The 17,870-nt window shown below is 57.2% G+C and overlaps 1 protein-coding gene across 10 annotated transcripts in view; it reads left to right on the forward strand.

Annotated features, from left to right (window-relative positions):
* Window positions 1–17,870, forward strand: part of DCTN1 (dynactin subunit 1) — a 66,449-nt gene that overhangs the window by 41,402 nt on the left and 7,177 nt on the right. For 8 of the 10 annotated variants that reach the window (XM_073002213.2, XM_073002214.2, XM_078394412.1 and 5 more), the window contains 14 exons: window positions 7,074–7,094; window positions 9,611–9,802; window positions 11,354–11,551; window positions 11,680–11,884; window positions 12,999–13,077; window positions 13,345–13,504; window positions 14,175–14,279; window positions 14,573–14,764; window positions 15,207–15,323; window positions 15,452–15,604; window positions 16,212–16,372; window positions 16,509–16,677; window positions 17,117–17,185; window positions 17,779–17,841. In XM_073002213.2, the coding sequence (XP_072858314.2) occupies window positions 7,074–7,094; window positions 9,611–9,802; window positions 11,354–11,551; window positions 11,680–11,884; window positions 12,999–13,077; window positions 13,345–13,504; window positions 14,175–14,279; window positions 14,573–14,764; window positions 15,207–15,323; window positions 15,452–15,604; window positions 16,212–16,372; window positions 16,509–16,677; window positions 17,117–17,185; window positions 17,779–17,841 (1,884 nt within the window). The remainder of the gene's footprint in view (window positions 1–7,073; window positions 7,095–9,610; window positions 9,803–11,353; window positions 11,552–11,679; window positions 11,885–12,998; window positions 13,078–13,344; window positions 13,505–14,174; window positions 14,280–14,572; window positions 14,765–15,206; window positions 15,324–15,451; window positions 15,605–16,211; window positions 16,373–16,508; window positions 16,678–17,116; window positions 17,186–17,778; window positions 17,842–17,870) is intronic. The other 2 variants (XM_073002215.2, XM_073002216.2) reach the window with 1 other exon arrangement.

Genomic DNA, 17,870 nt, shown 5'->3' on the forward strand with positions numbered 1-17,870 from the left:
GTGGAGCATGTGAGCAGTTAAGAGGCAGGCGTGCATGTTTCCTGCTGCAGCTGGAGTGTGCTGCGTAGCCTTGGATGAGGCCATGAGAAAAGGCGCTTCTTCAGGTCCGATTCAGGAACTGTGAGCGGACCAAAGTGTGGGAAGGAGCTGCTGCTGCTTGTAGACTCTTTCAAAGCGTGCCTTTCAAAGCTGTCCTGAAGGGAAACGGCTCTCTAAAGGAGCACCGGGCGCCAGTTCTTGATTCGCCCTTGGGTGGCCACAACACAGATACGTCCTCCTTCCCAGGTTCAGATGTTGGCTGCTATTTTGAGTCGCTGAGCCAGGGGAGGTTCGGCCACAGAGGCGGCAGTGAAGTGGCCCCTTTGGGACGTTAGGCTCTTCCCTGGAAGAGACGGCATGTGTTGGGGGCCCTTTTGGCTTCATCATGTAGCGCAGTGGTGTCGAACTGTGGCCCTCCAGATGTTCTTGGCCTTCAACTCCCAGAAATCCTGGCCAGTGGCCTCCCAGTGGTCCTCCCAGCAGGGGGAAAGTGTGCAGTCCTACCCCTGGCAAGCAGTTGGAAGCTCACCCCGGCTGGTCCCACCTTGTGTGCACTTGGTGAGGGTCCCAGAGCAGTGGAAGGCCAGGAATCCTGCAACAAGAGAGGAAGGGGTAGGATCCATGCAAGGAGGAGGCCATCCAGAATAAGATTTGCATCCCGTGTGTAGAAGGCTTGATCCATTGCAGGTGAATCTGATATTCTGCCTCACAGCCTCCCCTCGCCTGGTGCCCTCCAGATGTTTTGGATTTCACCTTTCATCATCCCTCCCTTTCGACCATGTTGTCTGCGGCAGATGGCAGGGACCGTCGCTGGCCCCAAGGAGAGCCCTGGGGTTGGGAAGGCTGCCTCCACACGTGGGCAAGGCAGGGTCCCTCCAGTGGTCCAGGGTATCCCCCTAAAGCGTGCCTTGCTTGAAGCCCAGGGAGGGACTGTCCTGCCTCAGTTTAGGGAATGGGATGTGGACTTCGGCAAGTTGTGCTACAGAGTCTGTGCTGAAATAAAATCTGGCGGCGGGCTGAAAAAAACGCCACATACCATGTAATGTATTACTGTCTTTTCTGAAAGTTGCAGAGACATTTCTGCCCCTGTTTATTTCCAGCTAGAAATAGGCCACTTCCCTAATTCAAGGTTGAAACAAAGGGCCTGTGACCATTTCTGCCCCACACAAATACAAGTGTTCTCATGCCTAGCAAGGCAGGGCCAACCGTCTCTATGTGTTTTACCTGTTCTGGAGCATTGGTGCCTGTGGAGAGGCACATGGTTACCCACCAAGGAGCAGCGCTAGATCAGAGGACATCAGAGGCGGGAGGCATCTTGTGCCTGGTGGCTCCAAACTGGTTCGTTTCCTTCACAAGAAGGAAGCAGGTAGCAGTTCAGAAGAGAACCCTGTTCCTCTCTAGAAGATGGCCTCCCCCTCCCTGCCCCCAGCCTCAAGATTGGATTTCTGATCTTCAATCTGATATTCTGTGTCTTCCAGCAGGCTGAGGTGAAGAGGCCGTCCTGAAAACAGCAAAACCAGGGAGCTAGACAGGGGACAGATGGCATTTGTCTCCAGTGTGGAAGGGATGGTCACTCTCGAATTGGCCTTCTCAGCCACACTAGACGCTGTTCCAAGACCTCCATGCAGAGCACGTTCCCATCGTCTCTCGAGACTGAAGGGTGCCTACATTATCACAGTGTGTTGAGTGTTGTGCACTGTTCAGAGGCAGAGACTTGCTCTAACGCTGCAGAAGGGGGCGGGGTGGTGGTGGTGGTGGTGAGAATCCAGGCCTGCTGCAGCTTTGGTCTTGGTCAGCAATACCTGTTGTCGCTCACCATTGCCTGTGCTGACTTGGGCTTAGTGGAGTTATAGCTCACAACATCTGGAGGGCACCAACCTGCATGCCTTTGCTGTAGTCACCTGGCATAAAAACACTCTTCGTGCTGTGCATTTTGAACAGGGGAAACCTTGCCTTTGAAGAGTGTACTGTCCAAAAGAAGGAGAGAAATTATTTCATAGGAGTTTTCTTCCCCCCCCCCCTTGCACAGGGTTCCCTGGGAGATGGGTGTGTGACATGGGGGGCGGCACTTAGAAAGATGGGAACTACAATGAAACCAGGGTTTCATCCTGGACTTTTGCCCCTCTGGCGCCCAATAGTCATTTCCATGCCATGCAGTGCATGGGTAGCCATGTCACAGGGTATCAGCCCTCCAGAGTGGCAGCATCTCTCCCACCTGCTAAATCCAAATAGCCTCTGCCTTCTCGCATTATGAAGGCCAGTGCAGTTTGAAAATCTATAATGAGGCAGTACAGTAGTTGTAATAGAACCCACCGAATACGCAAAACAGTGTGGGCAGTTAAGTTACAAGAAGCAGTGCTCGTGACGTGGGAACAGGAAGGAGAAAAAAATGGACTGGTTTAACATTAAAGTCCAGAACCCTGCCAGGTGAGAGGCTCAGAATGGAGCAGAGGAAGATGTGTGGTCGGATCAAGTTTTGGGCAGGGCTCATGTTGTGCAGAGTCTGGTTCTCATTGGATGCTCCTGCTTGCAAGACCAGCTTGCAATGGCCAGCTCTTCTGCTTCAGGAGGAGGAGAAGAGCTACGTAGTGGTCCTTTGGCTTTGCCTCCCACTCAGCTCCTGTTTTCAGTATTGCAGTAGGGACCGCCTTGGCCTGGGTTCCCAGCAGCAGGTCTTCCTGATACTCCGGGATGTTTTCTCGTTCCTCGAGGGCCGCCGCCCTTCTGAGTCCCAGCCTCCTTCCGATTTCTGGGCTGCAATCTCTGTTTTGATGGAGCCAAAATATAGGAAACCTTTAGCAGCTTCAGTTTTTCCCTTAATTTCATAGTTTATAGTTTCTTTGCAATCATTAGTTTCGTCTTCCTAATGCTCAGCTGCAACCGAATGCTCCGGCCCCCAACTAACCACAGAGTTTTGGTTTCTAAGATTTGGGGATGAAGGCTTTCCTATGACAGGACTCCTGGTGGTCGTCACCTAGGACTTCCGCTCTCCCAGAGGCTCCATCCTCTCGCCACAGGTGCCAGTGTTCCTTCACAACAGTCTTGCAGGGAGACCTGCTTCCTGAGTCCCACTGGAACGAGGGTGGAGCAGGGCACAAGGACCTTGCCCTGGGAAAGCCAGTGCCGTTTGAAGCAGTACTTGGCTGCTGGCTTCTTGTGGGCTACTGAGCCTGCCCGTGGTGGGACCGAGGTGCTGGCACCATCCGTGTCCTTAAAGTGTGAGGCGAGAGTCTCCGCTTCCCTGCCCCCAATAGCTAGTCTCTTCCTCTTGAAGAAGAAATGGGCCCCAAGTAGCTCGCCAGTTCCCCCCCCCCAGGTTGGCCACCCCTGCTGGCCCCAGGTTCAAGGTGAAGGCAGGCCTGGACAGCTGAGCTGCTCCGGGGCCTCGTCTGTGAGACGCCCTTTCTTGGTTCAGTGAGACATCCTAGGACAGAGGTTGGGAGCCTCTAGTTTATTCTAAGGACATTTTTCTCTCCCCAAAGCGTCTGCACAGAGTCATCCAGTGAATCTACTCTGGGCAGGTTAAGGTTTTGTAGTTTATCTCCAAAGTGAGGAACCGGGTAAGAGAAGAGGACTTGGTGACCCACCCGTATAATTTTGCTGGAAACTTTGTGGAGGAAGTTCCTTGCATCCACTCTGGTTTGCTGCCTCGGTTATTGCACTTCCTGGGGACTTGCTTTCGGCAGTCCTTTGTCACGACGGACCAAAAATGTGGACAAATAAACCTTGGACGTACGAGACCCCTTTTAGGTGTGCCCTTCCCGGCTAGTTGGAACCCCTGGCGGAGGCTTGGCTGAGTGGCCGAGGGACGTGGCCAATGTCAGGGTCTTCCCGGTGTTGAGAGCCTTCTTCGCGAGGGTCTCCACCGCAGGCGCCTCCAGTAAGAAGACCTGGAGGCTGGCTTGCCAGACACACCTGGTCATTCCGTCCACCCTCTGCTGGGGGCTCTGGACCCCGCAGGGCTGGGTCATTGCTGGTCAGACACAGATCTGTTTTTCGACACAACCTGGGGGGGGGAGGGTGCTCTCAGCACCACCAGAGATTCTTGGGTGTGAAGCAAATACTCCAGCCTCCTCTCAGTTTGGCTTCCAGGCTGTTTGGGGGAAGATCCTTTTGGTGACGCTGGAAGGCCGTCGGCAGTGGAAGCGGGGCAGCCGGAGGGCTTCCCTGTCGAGTGTGCCGGGCTTCATCCTGGCATCTGAGGCTGGGGGCAATGCCTGGCTTGCCTGACAGGAAGAGGCTCTCCTCGCCAGAGACGCTGGTTCCTCCCCTGGAGCTTGTGTCCAGAAAGGGATGTTTTTTCCATGCCTTCGCTAGGCAGTGACGCCCAGTTTCCCTCACGAATCGGTTCTGCCCTTTGTGCTCTTTCGAACCCACCACTGGGGGTGGACCCTCGTGAGGCCTGGGAGCCCGCAGGGGACCCCGAGGCTGCTTACCCCTCGCCAGCAGAGAGGCTGCTGACGTCCCAGATGACAAGTAATCCAATGAAGAGGCGATAGGTTGACTTTGGAAGGGCCATTCAGCTGTGGAAGTGGGGTTTTTTTGGGGGGGGGGTAGGTGGGCCCTCTTGTCTCAGGATGCCCAGAGAGTGGTTGTGGGGAGGATTCCCTTGGCCTGCCTCCACGGCCACACCTGCCCCCCCTTCCATCCAAGCTGTGCTGCTACAGCGGACTGGGGTGCCACCGGCCAGTGAGTCAAGGAGCCAGAGGGGGGCCCCCTCCCCTCCTGCTTCCCGAGTTCCCCTGCGGGGTCCTTTGGGGGCTGAGGCCAAGCGAGCTGGTCGCCTTGTGGCTCTGACCCAGTGGGACTGTCGTCCCTGGAATCTGTTTCTGCGGGGGGGGGTCCCCCTCCCCCAGCACCTCTTACGGGTATTTTGGCACCTGGTTGAAAGAAACATTCTTGTTCAAGCAAGCATGTGTTTCCTTGAGCAGAATGCTAGATATTGCACTGGATCGTCGTTTTAGAATATTTAGAATAGAATAGTGAACCAGGATTTTGTTTTTATGCCGGCTTGGGCTGTTTTTTTGTGGCTGTTGGAGGCCGCCTTGCAAACACTGAGTGTGTTAGGAGGCTGGACAAGAGTGTTCTGAATCGCATACATGGGGAGTTTGCATGGGCGCCCCCCCCCCTCTTCTATCCTGCAGAGTTTTAAGCCTGGGAATCCCATGAAGTAGCTCCTGCAGAACCCGGGCCCTCGACACCCAAACCAGCCTAACTCTGTGCCAAGGAGAAAGTGTAGAAAGCCAACGGGCAGAGATCTGGTTGTCCTTAGAGATGTATTACAAGCTCCGAGTGATTGGGAGGCCTCTGCCAGAGCCCTCTTTCCCAGCCTGGTTGCGTTGCTGGAGATGCCGCCAAAGAGAGAGGGTGGGGGGAGCGGGGGCGCGAGTGGCTGACAACTCAGCCCTGGCCAGTCGGCCATTGCTTTGCATCCATGCCGGCAAGGACCGAGGATGAGTGAGCAGGAGGAGGAGTGGGGGCAAGGAAGGGCTGCGCCTGCTGTCCCTTGTGCACAGAACATGTGCCAGCACCCCTCCACCCCAGCTTCTTGGTTATATCAGCCGCTGCTCAGGTATTTGTCAGTGCTGAGGTGGGGCACAAAGGCATGCTTTACAGATCTCTTCTTCTTCTTCTTCTTCAGACACCGAGTGCCCTTCTCCTTGTGTGGAGAAAAGACATCTATAGCTGCCAGGCCTGGAGTTCTCCTTCCTCCTCCTCCTCCTTCTCCAAGCAGAGTAGCTGACCTGTTTCCGGACTGCATGAAGTTGGCTGCCAGCCTTTGCCAGCCTGGCCTGGGCTCTAGGATTTGTCCCACAGGCAGGGGCTGGGGCTGGGGCTGGGGCGGAGGGGGCTGCTCTAGAGTGGCCATTTTCATGGCTGGTCTCTGCCGGAAGGGCAAGAGGCCTGGAGATGAAGGCAGCCTCTCTCTCTTCTGCCAGGGGAGACATTGTCCGTGGCTTCTTTCACAAGCCAGCCAGAAGGGCCTTGTCTTGGCGGTCAGCAAAAGCAAATCCCTCGGGCATCCCGGGGCCAGGCATCGGAGGACACATTTTCCGCCCTTGCCCTCTACATATTTTCCGCCCTTGACCTCTTCTCTGGGATCTCCAGAGCAAACACCTAAGCAGCTGGAGAAATCAGAAGGATGCACAAGGCAGGGGTGGGTGTGGGTGTGGGACTCTTCGCTCCCACTGCCCTTCGCCTGGTGTGCCCTGAGCCAGTTCCTTCCCCAGTCCAGACTGGGCTGTGCAAGGAGCCAATGCATTCCGATTGGGGGCAAACGTGCCAAGCGGGAGTATTTGTGCCGTTCTGGACTGACTCTGGAGCAAAGCAAGGCCTTGCTGTGGTTCACCTTTGGGGTTGAGCCACAGCACAAGAGAGCCTTTGTAGCATTGGCAGGATCAAAAAATAGCGCATTGAGTTGAGGAATGGTCCAGGAGTGGGACAGGGGCTGATGTGAAGAACTCGTGTTGCCGTAGGGAGATCGCCCTTCTGCGTTCTGGCGTCGTCGTCTTTCGCTTCTTCTCTCACTCGGCTTCGTTGACTAAACTTCAGTGAAATAGAAAAGATGGAGCATGTGAGGTTGTGAAAGGATGTTGGTTGCACGGGCTGTGAGTGGGTGGCTCACACGGCTAGAGCATGTGACCCAAGCCTTCACCCCCTTGTCCGGGGGAGGTGACCTTGCTTGCCGGTGCTTCTGTGTGGCCAGCCCCGGCACAAGAGGGCTTGCATGGAAGGGTCTGAGCCACGGCTGGGGGGGGGGCAGGCGGGGGTGGGTGGTGGGTGGGAATACATGACAGCCAAGGCACGTGTGTCTGAACACAATGCTATGCACACTAACTGCACTCCTGTTTTTCTTGTTTCCTCGTCACTGGGTCTTTCTGCTGCTGCTGCCGCCGCCGCTGCCACCACCACTGTTGCCGGTTCTGGCACTGTCTGCGTCTTTCTCTTCCTGTCTCTCCCTGTTGTATGGCTGTCTGTCTTCCTTCTCCTCCTCCTCCTCCTTCGCCTCTGCCTTCTGCTCCTCCGGCCTCCAGACCACCACCAGGAGGCCCAAGGTGAGAACTGGGGGGCAGTGGGGGCAGCTCCTGCTCCGGTGAATGCCTCTGCCATTCTCTCTCCCCCCCCCCCCCCATCTCTAAGGTCTTTGCTCACTGAGGCCAGATTTCCTCCAGGACCCTTCTGCTCTCAGTGGCTACTTTTGGGGGCAGGGGTGGGCAGGGGGGACTCCAGCATGGATTTCCTTATTGCAGGGACAGTAGCTGGGACTGGACGCAGCCCCATGGGGAGATTTTCCTTCTTCACTCCCCGGCCTCCACCCGCCTGGCGGCCACCTCATCACACTTCGGTGCTGCTTTCTGTGTAACTGTCCCCCCCCCCCCCCCAGCAGGACCTGCTGTCTCGTAAGATACCTCGCCTCGCAGGGTTGCAACCTTTCAGCGCGCAGGTCCAAAGGCACCTCCTGCCTGTGCTTTATTTTGCCCCGACTGAGAAGAGAGTCTCTAGGCCTGGCTTCCCATGAGGCTAGCAGAGGTCCTCGGTTGATGGTCTTTTCTCGCTCCTGTCAGCTAAAAGGCAATCCAGATCCAGGCACCCGCCCCTGTTGGGTGGAGCAGAGTCTTAGCCGCAGGACTGCAGTTTAACCGCTGTGCCACAAGGCTTAGAAGGAGACTGTTTCTGCTTGTTGGAGGGAGGGAGGCCTGGTACCTCGGGCCATGGGGCTTCTGTGCATCAGCCCCACTGCTGACTTCCTGCCCCCAGCAGGATGCACCTGGGGACTCTTAGGGTGGGCCTTGGAAGACTTTGCTCCCCTTTTCTATTCACAATATTTGTTTGGGGTGTGCATATGTGTCCATCTGAGTTAAGATAAGGAGGGCTGTATTGTATAAATGGCTGCAGTTACCAGATAGTGTTGGAGTAACATAGAATTAAACTAAAATTAAATGGTAAGATGAAAGCAGGAGGGTAATCAAACTGTGAAAAAGCAAAAAGTTGATCTGTTATTGTAATATGAATTGATTGGATGATGGTATACTCTGTGTTCTCCTATCCCCCTAACCTCTTTTTTTTCTTTCCCTTTTCCCTATTCCCCCTTACTTTTTGTATTCCCTACCCTGTCCTTAAATAAATACTTAAGAAAAAAAAAGATAAGGAGGGCTGCTACCCCTCCCAGGGTAGAGAAAAGCCTCGGCCACATTGGACCTAGTATGTGTTAACTCCATGCAGAGAAGCTGTGCCAAGAGCTCTCCCGGGTCCTTCCCCAGGACCTCTGTGAAGCCCCCCCCCCAGCAGGAGCCCCTTCTCCTTGGCTCCCCTGTTCACCCGTGTGAGAGGAGAGAGCCAGCTCTGAAAGTCCCCAGATTGAAAGGGGGCGGGCGGGCGGGCGGGCGGCTCCAGCCCCCTCATCACTGTGGTTGCTTTGTGTTTATGTATGTGGATTTTTTCCAGTTCAACAATATCCTTTTAAGGTCAGGGTGACCAAAACTATGCCAGTACCCCCAAGCGTGGCTGCATCTTTTTGCTTCCAATCCCTTTCCTGGTCACCCTCGTTGGCAGGATTGGCCTTTCCCACCACTGGCACACACAGCGCACTCTGTTTCCCGATGAATCGCCCGACTTGGATTCTAGCTGCTTCCCCAATTGGAGCCAGTGGGGTTTGGCCCTGGTGAGCCCAAGAAAACGCATCCGCGATGGTGCCTCCTTTTCAGCCATTCCCGTTTTCCAGCCGTGGCCCACTCTTGATTCCTGAGCTCCAGTGGGAGCTGCTGCAGGCAGTACCTGGGGAGGAAGTGGCCCCTTCCGCTTGCTGGTCAGAAACTCTTCTGTTGTCTTTGAACAGAAGAAAAGGAAAACCCTCAGGCTGGATTGGGCGCCACTGGGCATCTCTACTCTGGTGCCCAGTTTCCTGTAGTGGGCCGAGGCAGAACTCTGGCACGAAGCCTGTTTTTCATCCCCAGGATGAATCCTTATTTTTAAAAAATACTTATTAAAACGTTTTAAGACCACCCTTCTTCCTTACACCTACTAGGGTGCTATACAACTATTGGAAAAGAGCAGACTAAGATTAAAACAGCAAAAATTCAAAGGTGTCATCAGTTCAAAAAGCGGCGAAAAACAGAAGAAAGGCACAGACCAAATCATCCTCCTCCCAATGCCCCAGTGGCCAAAAGGGTTCGGAGCTGGCACCAGCGGCACAGCTGCCCGTTGCAACTGTAGGGAAGAGGCGGCCTTTGTTCCCCAGCTGTATTTTCCTATCACACCTCTCACAACCACCGTCGGTCACACTGTTGTTGCCCATGGCGTGTGTACCCCCCCCACACACACACACACCCAGGAACTGCCCGGTGTTTTCTCCCATCTCAGAGCAGAACGTCAGGCTAGGCTCCCTTTGTGCTGCGGACACCGGCCGGTGCTTGGAGGCCCTCGCTTCCCTGGCGTTTCCCACTGAGCCTCTGCAAGAACGGCCTCCTTCGGGGCGCTGGGTCGGGTCGGAGAACAGCTTCGTGGCTGGGAGCCCCCTTCTAATTCTGCTCTCTTCTCTTTTCTCCCCATTGCTGCCGCCGCCACCGCCCAGCCCACCCGAACTGCCAGCTCAGCAGCCTCCGGCGGCCCCACTGGGTTCTCCGGCTCCGCCTCGGCGTCGGCCGGTGAGATGAGCAGCAGCGAGCCCAGCACCCCCGCGCAGACCCCTCTGGCTGCCCCCGTGGTCCCCACGCCGTCTCTGGCTTCTCCCGTGGCCCCCCCAGCCATCCCATCGCCTACCAAGGTAAAGGGGTGCCTTTCTCACCGGTCGGCTTCGTTTGTGGGCGTGTCGGCGCGGCTGTGCAGGGCTCAGCGCCGGGGCCAAGGGCAGGGGTGGGAAGTGAGAGCCTCCAGAGCATGTCGCCTGGAACGCTGCAGCGGGTCCAGCTTTGGGAGGCCGCCTGGGGGGCCCACCTTCCGAGGAGAGAAGCTGAAGCCTGTGGCCCCTTCCCCATTGCATAGCCAGGAACCATGAGGGCCCAGGGAGGAGCAGGTTGCTGCCCAGCCTGCCTAGAACCGGCCAGTTCCAGAGATGGAAAAGGTTGTTCGGTCCCCTCCATGCTTTCTCCCAACCAGCCTCTGAAGAGAGCAGCGAAGGCCATCCCAACCTGGGGCTCCCAGGCCTTTCTCTCTCTTTCCCCACCCCCACCCCGCTCCGGGGTCTGCACTGTTGCCCCACCAGAGAGATTCTGGAAGAAGAGGATGCCCCGCAGTGGGTAACAGCGACTCGGGGGGGGGGAGACCAGCCTCCCTCTCCCCGCTCTTGGGGGAGGGAAGCCCTGGGGCCAATCAGCATCTCTCCCCTTGCCTTGGTGAGACCTAGGAATGAGGACCATCTCGGAAGCCGGTGCTTGAGCCGCACCTCGGCTTGGGTCCAAACAGCCTCTGGCATCCTGCAAAAAACAAGCCTTGACGCTTGTTCAGAACAAGCACCCCCTGCTGGCAGGGAGCTGGCACTGCAGCCCTTCTTTAAGGCGGGCGTCCACACAGAGTGTACGAGCAAGTATTGGAGGGGTCAGTAAAGTGTTCACGTCTCACAGAGACTTGCAAGGCTTTGCACTCGTTAGTGGCTGCGCTCCTGTTTGTGTCACTTGCACAACTTTTCAGGTAATAGAAGGAATCTTCTGCCTCTTTTGTTTATAAAGCAGTAAATTCATTGCTTTTTGGCAACCTCAAGGGAGAACCTGATGTTGTGTCTGAGGAGGTCCGAGGACCCCCCCCCCCAGGTCCGGCCTTTCCAACAGCTTCTCAGATGTGGCCCTTGACCCTGGCACTGCCTGTTTCCACACCACTTTCTTCCCTGCCCCCCCCCCCAAAATTCTATATTGTTTGAAAATGTAGAAATGGTGCTGAACGATATCAGCCCTGCAGGATGGGTTCCTTTCAGTTGTTGAGTGCCAGCGTTGAGCTGCTGGGCCCCTGGATCTGTGTGTGGCCAGAGTGTCCCTTGAGGGGGTGCACCTCCAGCAGACACCCTGTTTGCAGAAGAACGGTTTCCGGAGGCAGATGACCCATAAAACAGCCAACACGAGGCCTTGGACCGTCCCCGGTGCCCTTGGGCTCTGCCGCCTCCATTTGCGCCAAGGCCTCTGACTGAGCGAAAGCCCGAGAAGGCTCGGCCCTTGCAGGAAGAAGGGGCCCATCGGTGTGGCTGGAGCCATTTCCTGCCTGGGTTGCAGAGGTGGTCTGTCCAATGTCTGCCTTGAAGCCGGCAGCTGCTTCTTAGAGGCCGCTGTGGGCTGACGTTGAGACGTCCTCTCTTTTTTTCTGATTTCCTTTTCCTTTTGCCTCGCAGGAAGAGGAGAACTTGCGTAGCCAAGTACGAGATCTGGAGGAGAAACTGGAGACCCTCAAGATGAAGCGGAACGAAGACAAGGCCAAGCTGAAGGAACTGGAGAAATACAAGATCCAGCTGGAGCAGGTCCAGGAGTGGAAAAGCAAAATGCAGGAGCAGCAAGCCGAGCTCCAGAAGCGCCTGAAGGAGGCCAAAAAGGTGAGGGGGGGGGGGAACAGCCAGTGGGCCACGTGGGTAGGACACCTGGGGTCTCACCAGCCACGCCGTCTGCTGGGTGAGCCTTCTGCTTGGTCTGAGCTGGCCGGTCTGCCCTCTTTCCCCTGCAGGAAGCCAAGGAGGCCCTGGAAGCAAAGGAGCGCTACATGGAAGAGATGGCTGACACGGCCGACGCCATTGAGATGGCCACCCTGGACAAAGAGATGGCAGAGGAGCGGGCCGAGTCCCTGCAGCAAGAGGTGGACTCCCTGAAGGAGAAGGTGGAGTACCTCACCATGGACCTGGAGATCCTCAAGCATGAGATCGAGGAGAAAGGTGAGCCTCCGGCCAGCCCCGGCGGGAGCAGGACCACCTGGGGGAGGGAGCAGGGAGCACAGATGGGGGGTCCCTCCTGGTCCTGGGAGGGTCTGCTGGGGGTGGGGCTCTGTGTGTGTGTGTGTGTGTGTGAGAGAGAGAGAGAGAGAGCACCGCACCGCACCGCACCGCACAGCGTGTGATAGAGGGAAAGTGTGGCCCCATCTTGCATTAGTAGCAGACCTTGGGAGAGACGTGGCCATTGGGAGAACCAGCCTCAGAGATGACCGGGTGGTCAGGGAGGGTGGTGGGTGGGAAGGTCCCCATTTGCCTGCAGAGGGGAAATCTTCCCCCCCCACACACACACACACACAACCAGACATGGCAGCTGTTTGAGCTTCTTGCTGCCGCCAAGGAAAAGCCCAGGCTGGGGAGAGGGAGCTCCGGTGGCCACCCTTGCCCTCGAGCATCGTGCCTCTCAGCCTGGTCCTTTTGTTCCCTTCCAAGGAGGCATCCCCTGGGCCGAGGTTTTGCTTGGCTGGAAGGAGGGAAGGAGAAGGAAGGGGTGGCTGAGCCTTGAGGTGGGGTTACTTGAAGGAAGGCTGGGGTGGGAAGGTGGAATGGTTTTCTCGAGGCATAGCAGGAAGTGACCTGGTCGTTCTGGAATTCTCTGTCTCAAGATCAAGAGAGGGCCACTGGCCTGAACCTGCCAGAAAGGGAGGGCTGGAGGAGGTTCCTCCTGGCGAGCCCTCCCCCCTTTCTGACATGCAGTCTGCCTGGAGCTGTGTGTCCAGGCAGGAGGATTGTAGGGCTGCCTCCCTTCCCTGTGAGTGCTCAAGCAGAGGAAGAAGGCTGTGGCCTCCCGGGAGGACCTGTAAAGGACAGGGGCTGGAGCAGAGAGGGCCCGTTTGGGCTCTGTCCCGTTTCTTCTCTTCGTACATGCCGGCCCCCTCCATGCAGAGCGCAGCGTCCAGGCTGCCTTGGACATCCCAGTCCTGCTGGAGCCTGCAGGCCTTGGGCCCTCCCAGTGGGATGGAAAGGTCTGTGATGTGAGCTGAGGGCTGTCGGGGGGGGGGGAAGATGTCCCTCTGCACCCCTAAGAAGCCCTTTGGGGTCTTCCTGTCCTCCTCTCTAGGCTCAGATGGGGCTGCCTCCAGTTACCACGTCAAGCAGCTGGAAGAGCAGAATGCCCGGCTGAAGGAGGCCCTCGTGAGGTAAGAACATCCCCGCAGAGGAACCAGCCTTGGTCCCGGGGAGGCGGGGGGGGGGGAGAGCAGGAGTGCGGCCCCATCCCTATGTGGAAGAAAGCCCAAAGAGGAGGCTTTCCTCAGTGACTGCAAAGGGACAGCGCCCCCCCCCCTGCCCTGCCCCTCGCCCTGGGCAGCTCCTGCAGCCCTCTGGGGTGGAAGTCCAAAAAGGGCTGCGGCCCAGCCAGTGACTCTGTGACACACACGCACGCACACACCCCTTTGCCTTGAAAGGATGCGAGACTTGTCAGCTTCGGAGAAGCAGGAGCACGTGAAGCTCCAGAAGCACATGGAGAAGAAGAACACGGAGCTGGAGTCCCTTCGCCAGCAGAAGGAGAAGCTGCAGGAGGAGCTGAAGCAGGCCGAGAAGACCATCGATGAGCTCAAGGAGCAGGCGAGTGGGGCGCGGGCGGGACCCCCCCGGCCTTTTTTCGGGGCTGCTGTCCAGCAAGGTGGCTCAGCCGGAGCCGCCCATGTGGGTCCATGCTTACTTTTGACAGGACAGCCACACGCAGAAGCCTTCTCCAGCCCTTGACCTGCTGCTGGTGCATTTCTCTCAGCTGGCTTCCATTGTTTTTAAAAGCTACCACAAGTCTGGGCTTTGGAAACAAAGCGGGGGTGGAGGTGCTGCCCTCCTTCCTTCCCCAGCATAGAAGCACGAGGGGGGGAGGGAGGGAATGCCTCCCTTCCAACAGGAAAGGCCAGGCCACTCTTGGGGTTTTATGCCAGGGTGCCACGCCAGGAGGGCTCAGGGGGGCAGCCAGGCTCGTGGCTGAGCGCAGGATGCTCCAACGTCATGAGCTGCAACACGAGTCACAGTCAGTTCTACCGGCCTCCTGCGAAGGCCGCTGTGGTTCCAGCCTGTGCTTGCTGGCGCGCATCTCCCTGAAGGCTTGTAGGGGACACGAAGGCAGAGGCCCGGAGGGAGCTCTCCCTGCCAGTTCCAGGGCTGCGACTCTAGGGCAAGGCTGGGACACAAGAGGCAGCCGTTCGGGTTAAACCACTTGAGCCCAGCTACTTTGAGAACGGGACCAACCCCATGTTCCCCTGCCCGTGTCCTGCAGGTGGATGCTGCTCTGGGGGCTGAGGAGATGGTGGAGACGTTGACTGAGAGGAACCTGGATTTGGAGGAGAAGGTCCGGGAACTCCGTGAGACTGTTGGAGACTTGGTAAGCTTGTCTGTGTGTGAGAGAGAAAGGGATGGACAGGGAGGGGGGGCAGTGCCTGGGTGAAGAGAAAGCCCTTTCGCGACCTTTGTGACTGTGGGGAAAGGCTCCTGTGGGCTTTCTGTGCCCTTCTCACTTCCTGACCCGGTCGCAGGGACTCCAGCGGAGACACGTTCCACTCCACGTGGCCACTGTCCGTCGGCAGCCACCAGGGCGTTGCGTGGTCGGCCTCCCGCCCACGTTCCACTCCCTGTGCCTCTCTCTCTCTGAGGGCTTCCTTTCTGCCTCCCTCTCAGGAGGCCATGAACGAGATGAATGATGAGCTACAGGAGAACGCCAGGGAGACCGAGCTGGAGCTCCGGGAGCAGCTGGACATGGCCACGGCCCGAGTCCGGGAGGCTGAGAAGCGGGTGGAGGCAGCCCAGGAGACGGTGGCGGACTACCAGCAGACCATCAAGAAGTATCGAGAGCTCACGGCCCACTTGCAGGCAAGCCTTGAGGCAGCCAGGGCTCCCGGCCCTCCCCGGCCTGTTCTGCCGGAAGAGGAAGGACCACATCCTGATGGAGGGAGAGGGAGGGTGAGGGTGAGGGTGCTGGTCCATCCTTTCTCCCAGGGGCACAAGAGCAGGGCTGTGCCAGAGATGGAGGCATGGAGGTCTCACGTACGGGAACGAGTGGTGTCCGGATAGATCCCCACGCCTCCTTTTCCCCCACGTATGCTCTTGCACAGACATGCCCCACAGCCTCGGCAGGACATGGGGCCTTTAAAAGCCCCTTTGCGCCCTTGTGCTGGCACAGGTTCCCTCTGAGTCCTGGGCAAGTGACTGCGGAATGTGCCTTCCTTGTGTGGGCTCCTCCCTGGAGCCCCCCAACCCCCTCTGCTCCCCTTCATCAGCTGTTCTTGCCTGGCATTTGCTGTCTCTCTTCCAGGATGTCAACCGGGAGCTGATGAACCAGCAGGAGGCCTCTGTAGAGCGTCAGCAACAGCCTCCACCTGAAATGTTTGACTTCAAGATCAAATTTGCAGAGACGAAAGCTCATGCAAAGGTGTGACTCGGGGTGTGTGTGTATGTGTCAGTGATGTGGGAGCTAAAACCTCAAAATGGGAGGGAGGGGCTGGAAGGTGCCGAGATCTTCCTGGTGACCCCACCCCACCCCAACCCAATATCTTGCAGGCCATTGAAATGGAGCTCCGCCAGATGGAGGTGCAACAGGCCAACCGGCATGTCTCTCTCCTCACCTCCTTCATGCCGGACAGCTTCCTGCGCCACGGGGGGGACCACGATGGCCTCCTGGTGCTCCTGCTCATCCCACGGCTCATCTGCAAGGTATTGATCGGTTCATTTAAAATATTTTTGCCCCACTTTCCTCCTTGAAAAGGTGGCTTACAGCATGGGAAGACAATATTTGAAGTTGAAAGCAGGGAGTGTGCAATGGAGGTTAACATCATTAAAAGACAATATTTAAAGCTAAGAACCGTGAGTATAAAGAGGAATCTTACATCATTCAGAGGCATTATTAAAGTTAAGAACAATCCCCCAAATACATTTTTAAATGCTATTCTGAGAAGTGGAAGACACAAAAATGGAAAACACAAGTAGTGCCAACAATCCAGTCAAAGCAGTAGGGCCTAGCAGTCTGTCTAAAAATCACACACAGAGGTAGCTGGTTTACTGAGAAAAGGCTTGCCTGTTAGAGAAAGATCGTCTTGGCTTGCTTGCGGAAGGAGAGCCAAGACGGGGCCGGCCTGGCCCTCCGGTGGGAGGGAGTTCCATAGTCTGGGAGCAGCCGTGGAGAAGAAGGCAGCCACTCTCTCTTGTGTCCCCTGTCAGAGGCCCCTGTGAGGGACCTGGTGCGACCGAGAGAGTGAGGAGTCTCTCCTGGTGAACTGAATACCCGGGCAGGCTCACAAAGGGCTTCTTCCTCTCTGAACAGGCAGAGCTGATTAGCAAACAGGCCCAGGAGAAGTTTGAGCTGAACGAGAGCTGCGCCGAAAGGACCGGCCTCCGGGGGGCGCCAGGGGAGCAGCTGAGCTTTGCTGCTGGCCTGGTGTATTCGCTCAGTCTCCTGCAAGCCACCCTGCACAAATATGAGCAGTGAGTAGCCCCTCTGGTTGTGGACTCTGTGGAGGGCCCCGCGGATGCTTGGGGGAGGCTCTGGGAGGGAGGCCTTTTGCCTTCCCACCTCTGCTCTGCTCAGGGAACTGTCCTCCTTCCACCCTTCCCTGCCCAGGGCTTTGAACAAGTGCAGCGTGGAGGTCTATAAGAAGGTGGGGACTCTGTACCCGGAGATGAGCGTGCACGAGAGGTCCCTGGACTTCCTGATCGAGCTCCTCCACAAGGACCAGCTGGACGAGACCGTTAACGTGGAGCCCTTGACCAAAGCCATCAAGTACTACCAGGTGAGGGGCTCAAGAAGGGGCAGCCCTTCTGCAGGCCACAGAGGAAAGAGGGAGGAGGGTGGGGTGGACTCGTGCCTTGGCTCCGGTCGTGGGGGGGGTGTGTGTGAGGTGGTGGTAGGCTGCTGAGGATGGGATGCTCCAACCGACCTTTTAAAGAAAATAATGGGTTTTCATCCAGCCGGGTGCTGCTTGGTGTCCCACCCAAGGGCAGAAAGGGGTCCTGCCAGGACAGGGCACACACGCACACACACACCGGCTTTCCGGGCTGCTTCGTCTCTCTGGGCGCCTCATTGCTGGTGCCTTGCTCTCTCGGGGACCAACAAAGAGAGACTTTGAGAGTGTCCAGGAAGCCAGCCAGGCCCTCCCCCCCCCTCCAGCTGTTATTTTGGCCCACCTGCACTCTTCCATCTCTTTGGGCTTTGTCTTTTCTTTCTTCCAGCATCTCTACAGCATCCACCTGGCCGACCAGCCCGAGGACTGCACGATGCAGCTCGCTGACCATATCAAGGCAAGCCGTGGTGTGGTTGTGTGTGTGGTGTCTCGTGTCCTTGTGTGTGTGTGTGTGTGTGTGTGTGTGTGTGTGTGTGTGTGTGTGTGTGTGTGTGTGTGTGGTGTGTCGTGTCCTTGTGTGTGTGTGTGTGTGTGTGTGTGGTGTGTCGTGTCCTTGTGTGTGTGTGTGTGTGTGTGTGTGTGTGTGTGTGTGTGTGTGTGTGGTGTGTCGTGTCCTTGTGTGTGTGTGTGTGTGTGTGTGTGTGTGTGTGTGTGTGGTGTCGTGTCCTTGCTGGGTCCAGGCAAGAAGCACATGGCTGGAGGAGCCTAAAGGCCCTGCAGTGTGTCATAAGGCCACCACCTGCTCTGGCCTCTATCAGGGAGGAAGAGGGGAAGATGGGGCGAGGTGAAGGAGCACAGGCAGCCGCTCTTTTCCCTGGGACTGTCAGGAGGAGGAAGCCTAACAGGCTGGGCAAGGGCTCAGTGACACCTTCATCACAAAGGGGTGGGAGGAGGAGGCCAGGAACCTCCCTGGGCCCCACCCCAGGGCACGGGTTAGTCCGACGGGCATCTTCTCTACACCGAGGTGACGGGGCTTGTCTTGGCTTGCAGTTTACCCAGAGCGCCTTGGACTGCATGAGCGTGGAGGTGGGCCGGCTGCGGTCCTTCCTGCAGGTGAGCCCCTGGGGAGCGGGAACTGGAGG

Source organism: Pogona vitticeps, chromosome 5, assembly GCF_051106095.1.
Source record: "Pogona vitticeps strain Pit_001003342236 chromosome 5, PviZW2.1, whole genome shotgun sequence".
NCBI lineage: Eukaryota > Metazoa > Chordata > Lepidosauria > Squamata > Agamidae > Pogona > Pogona vitticeps.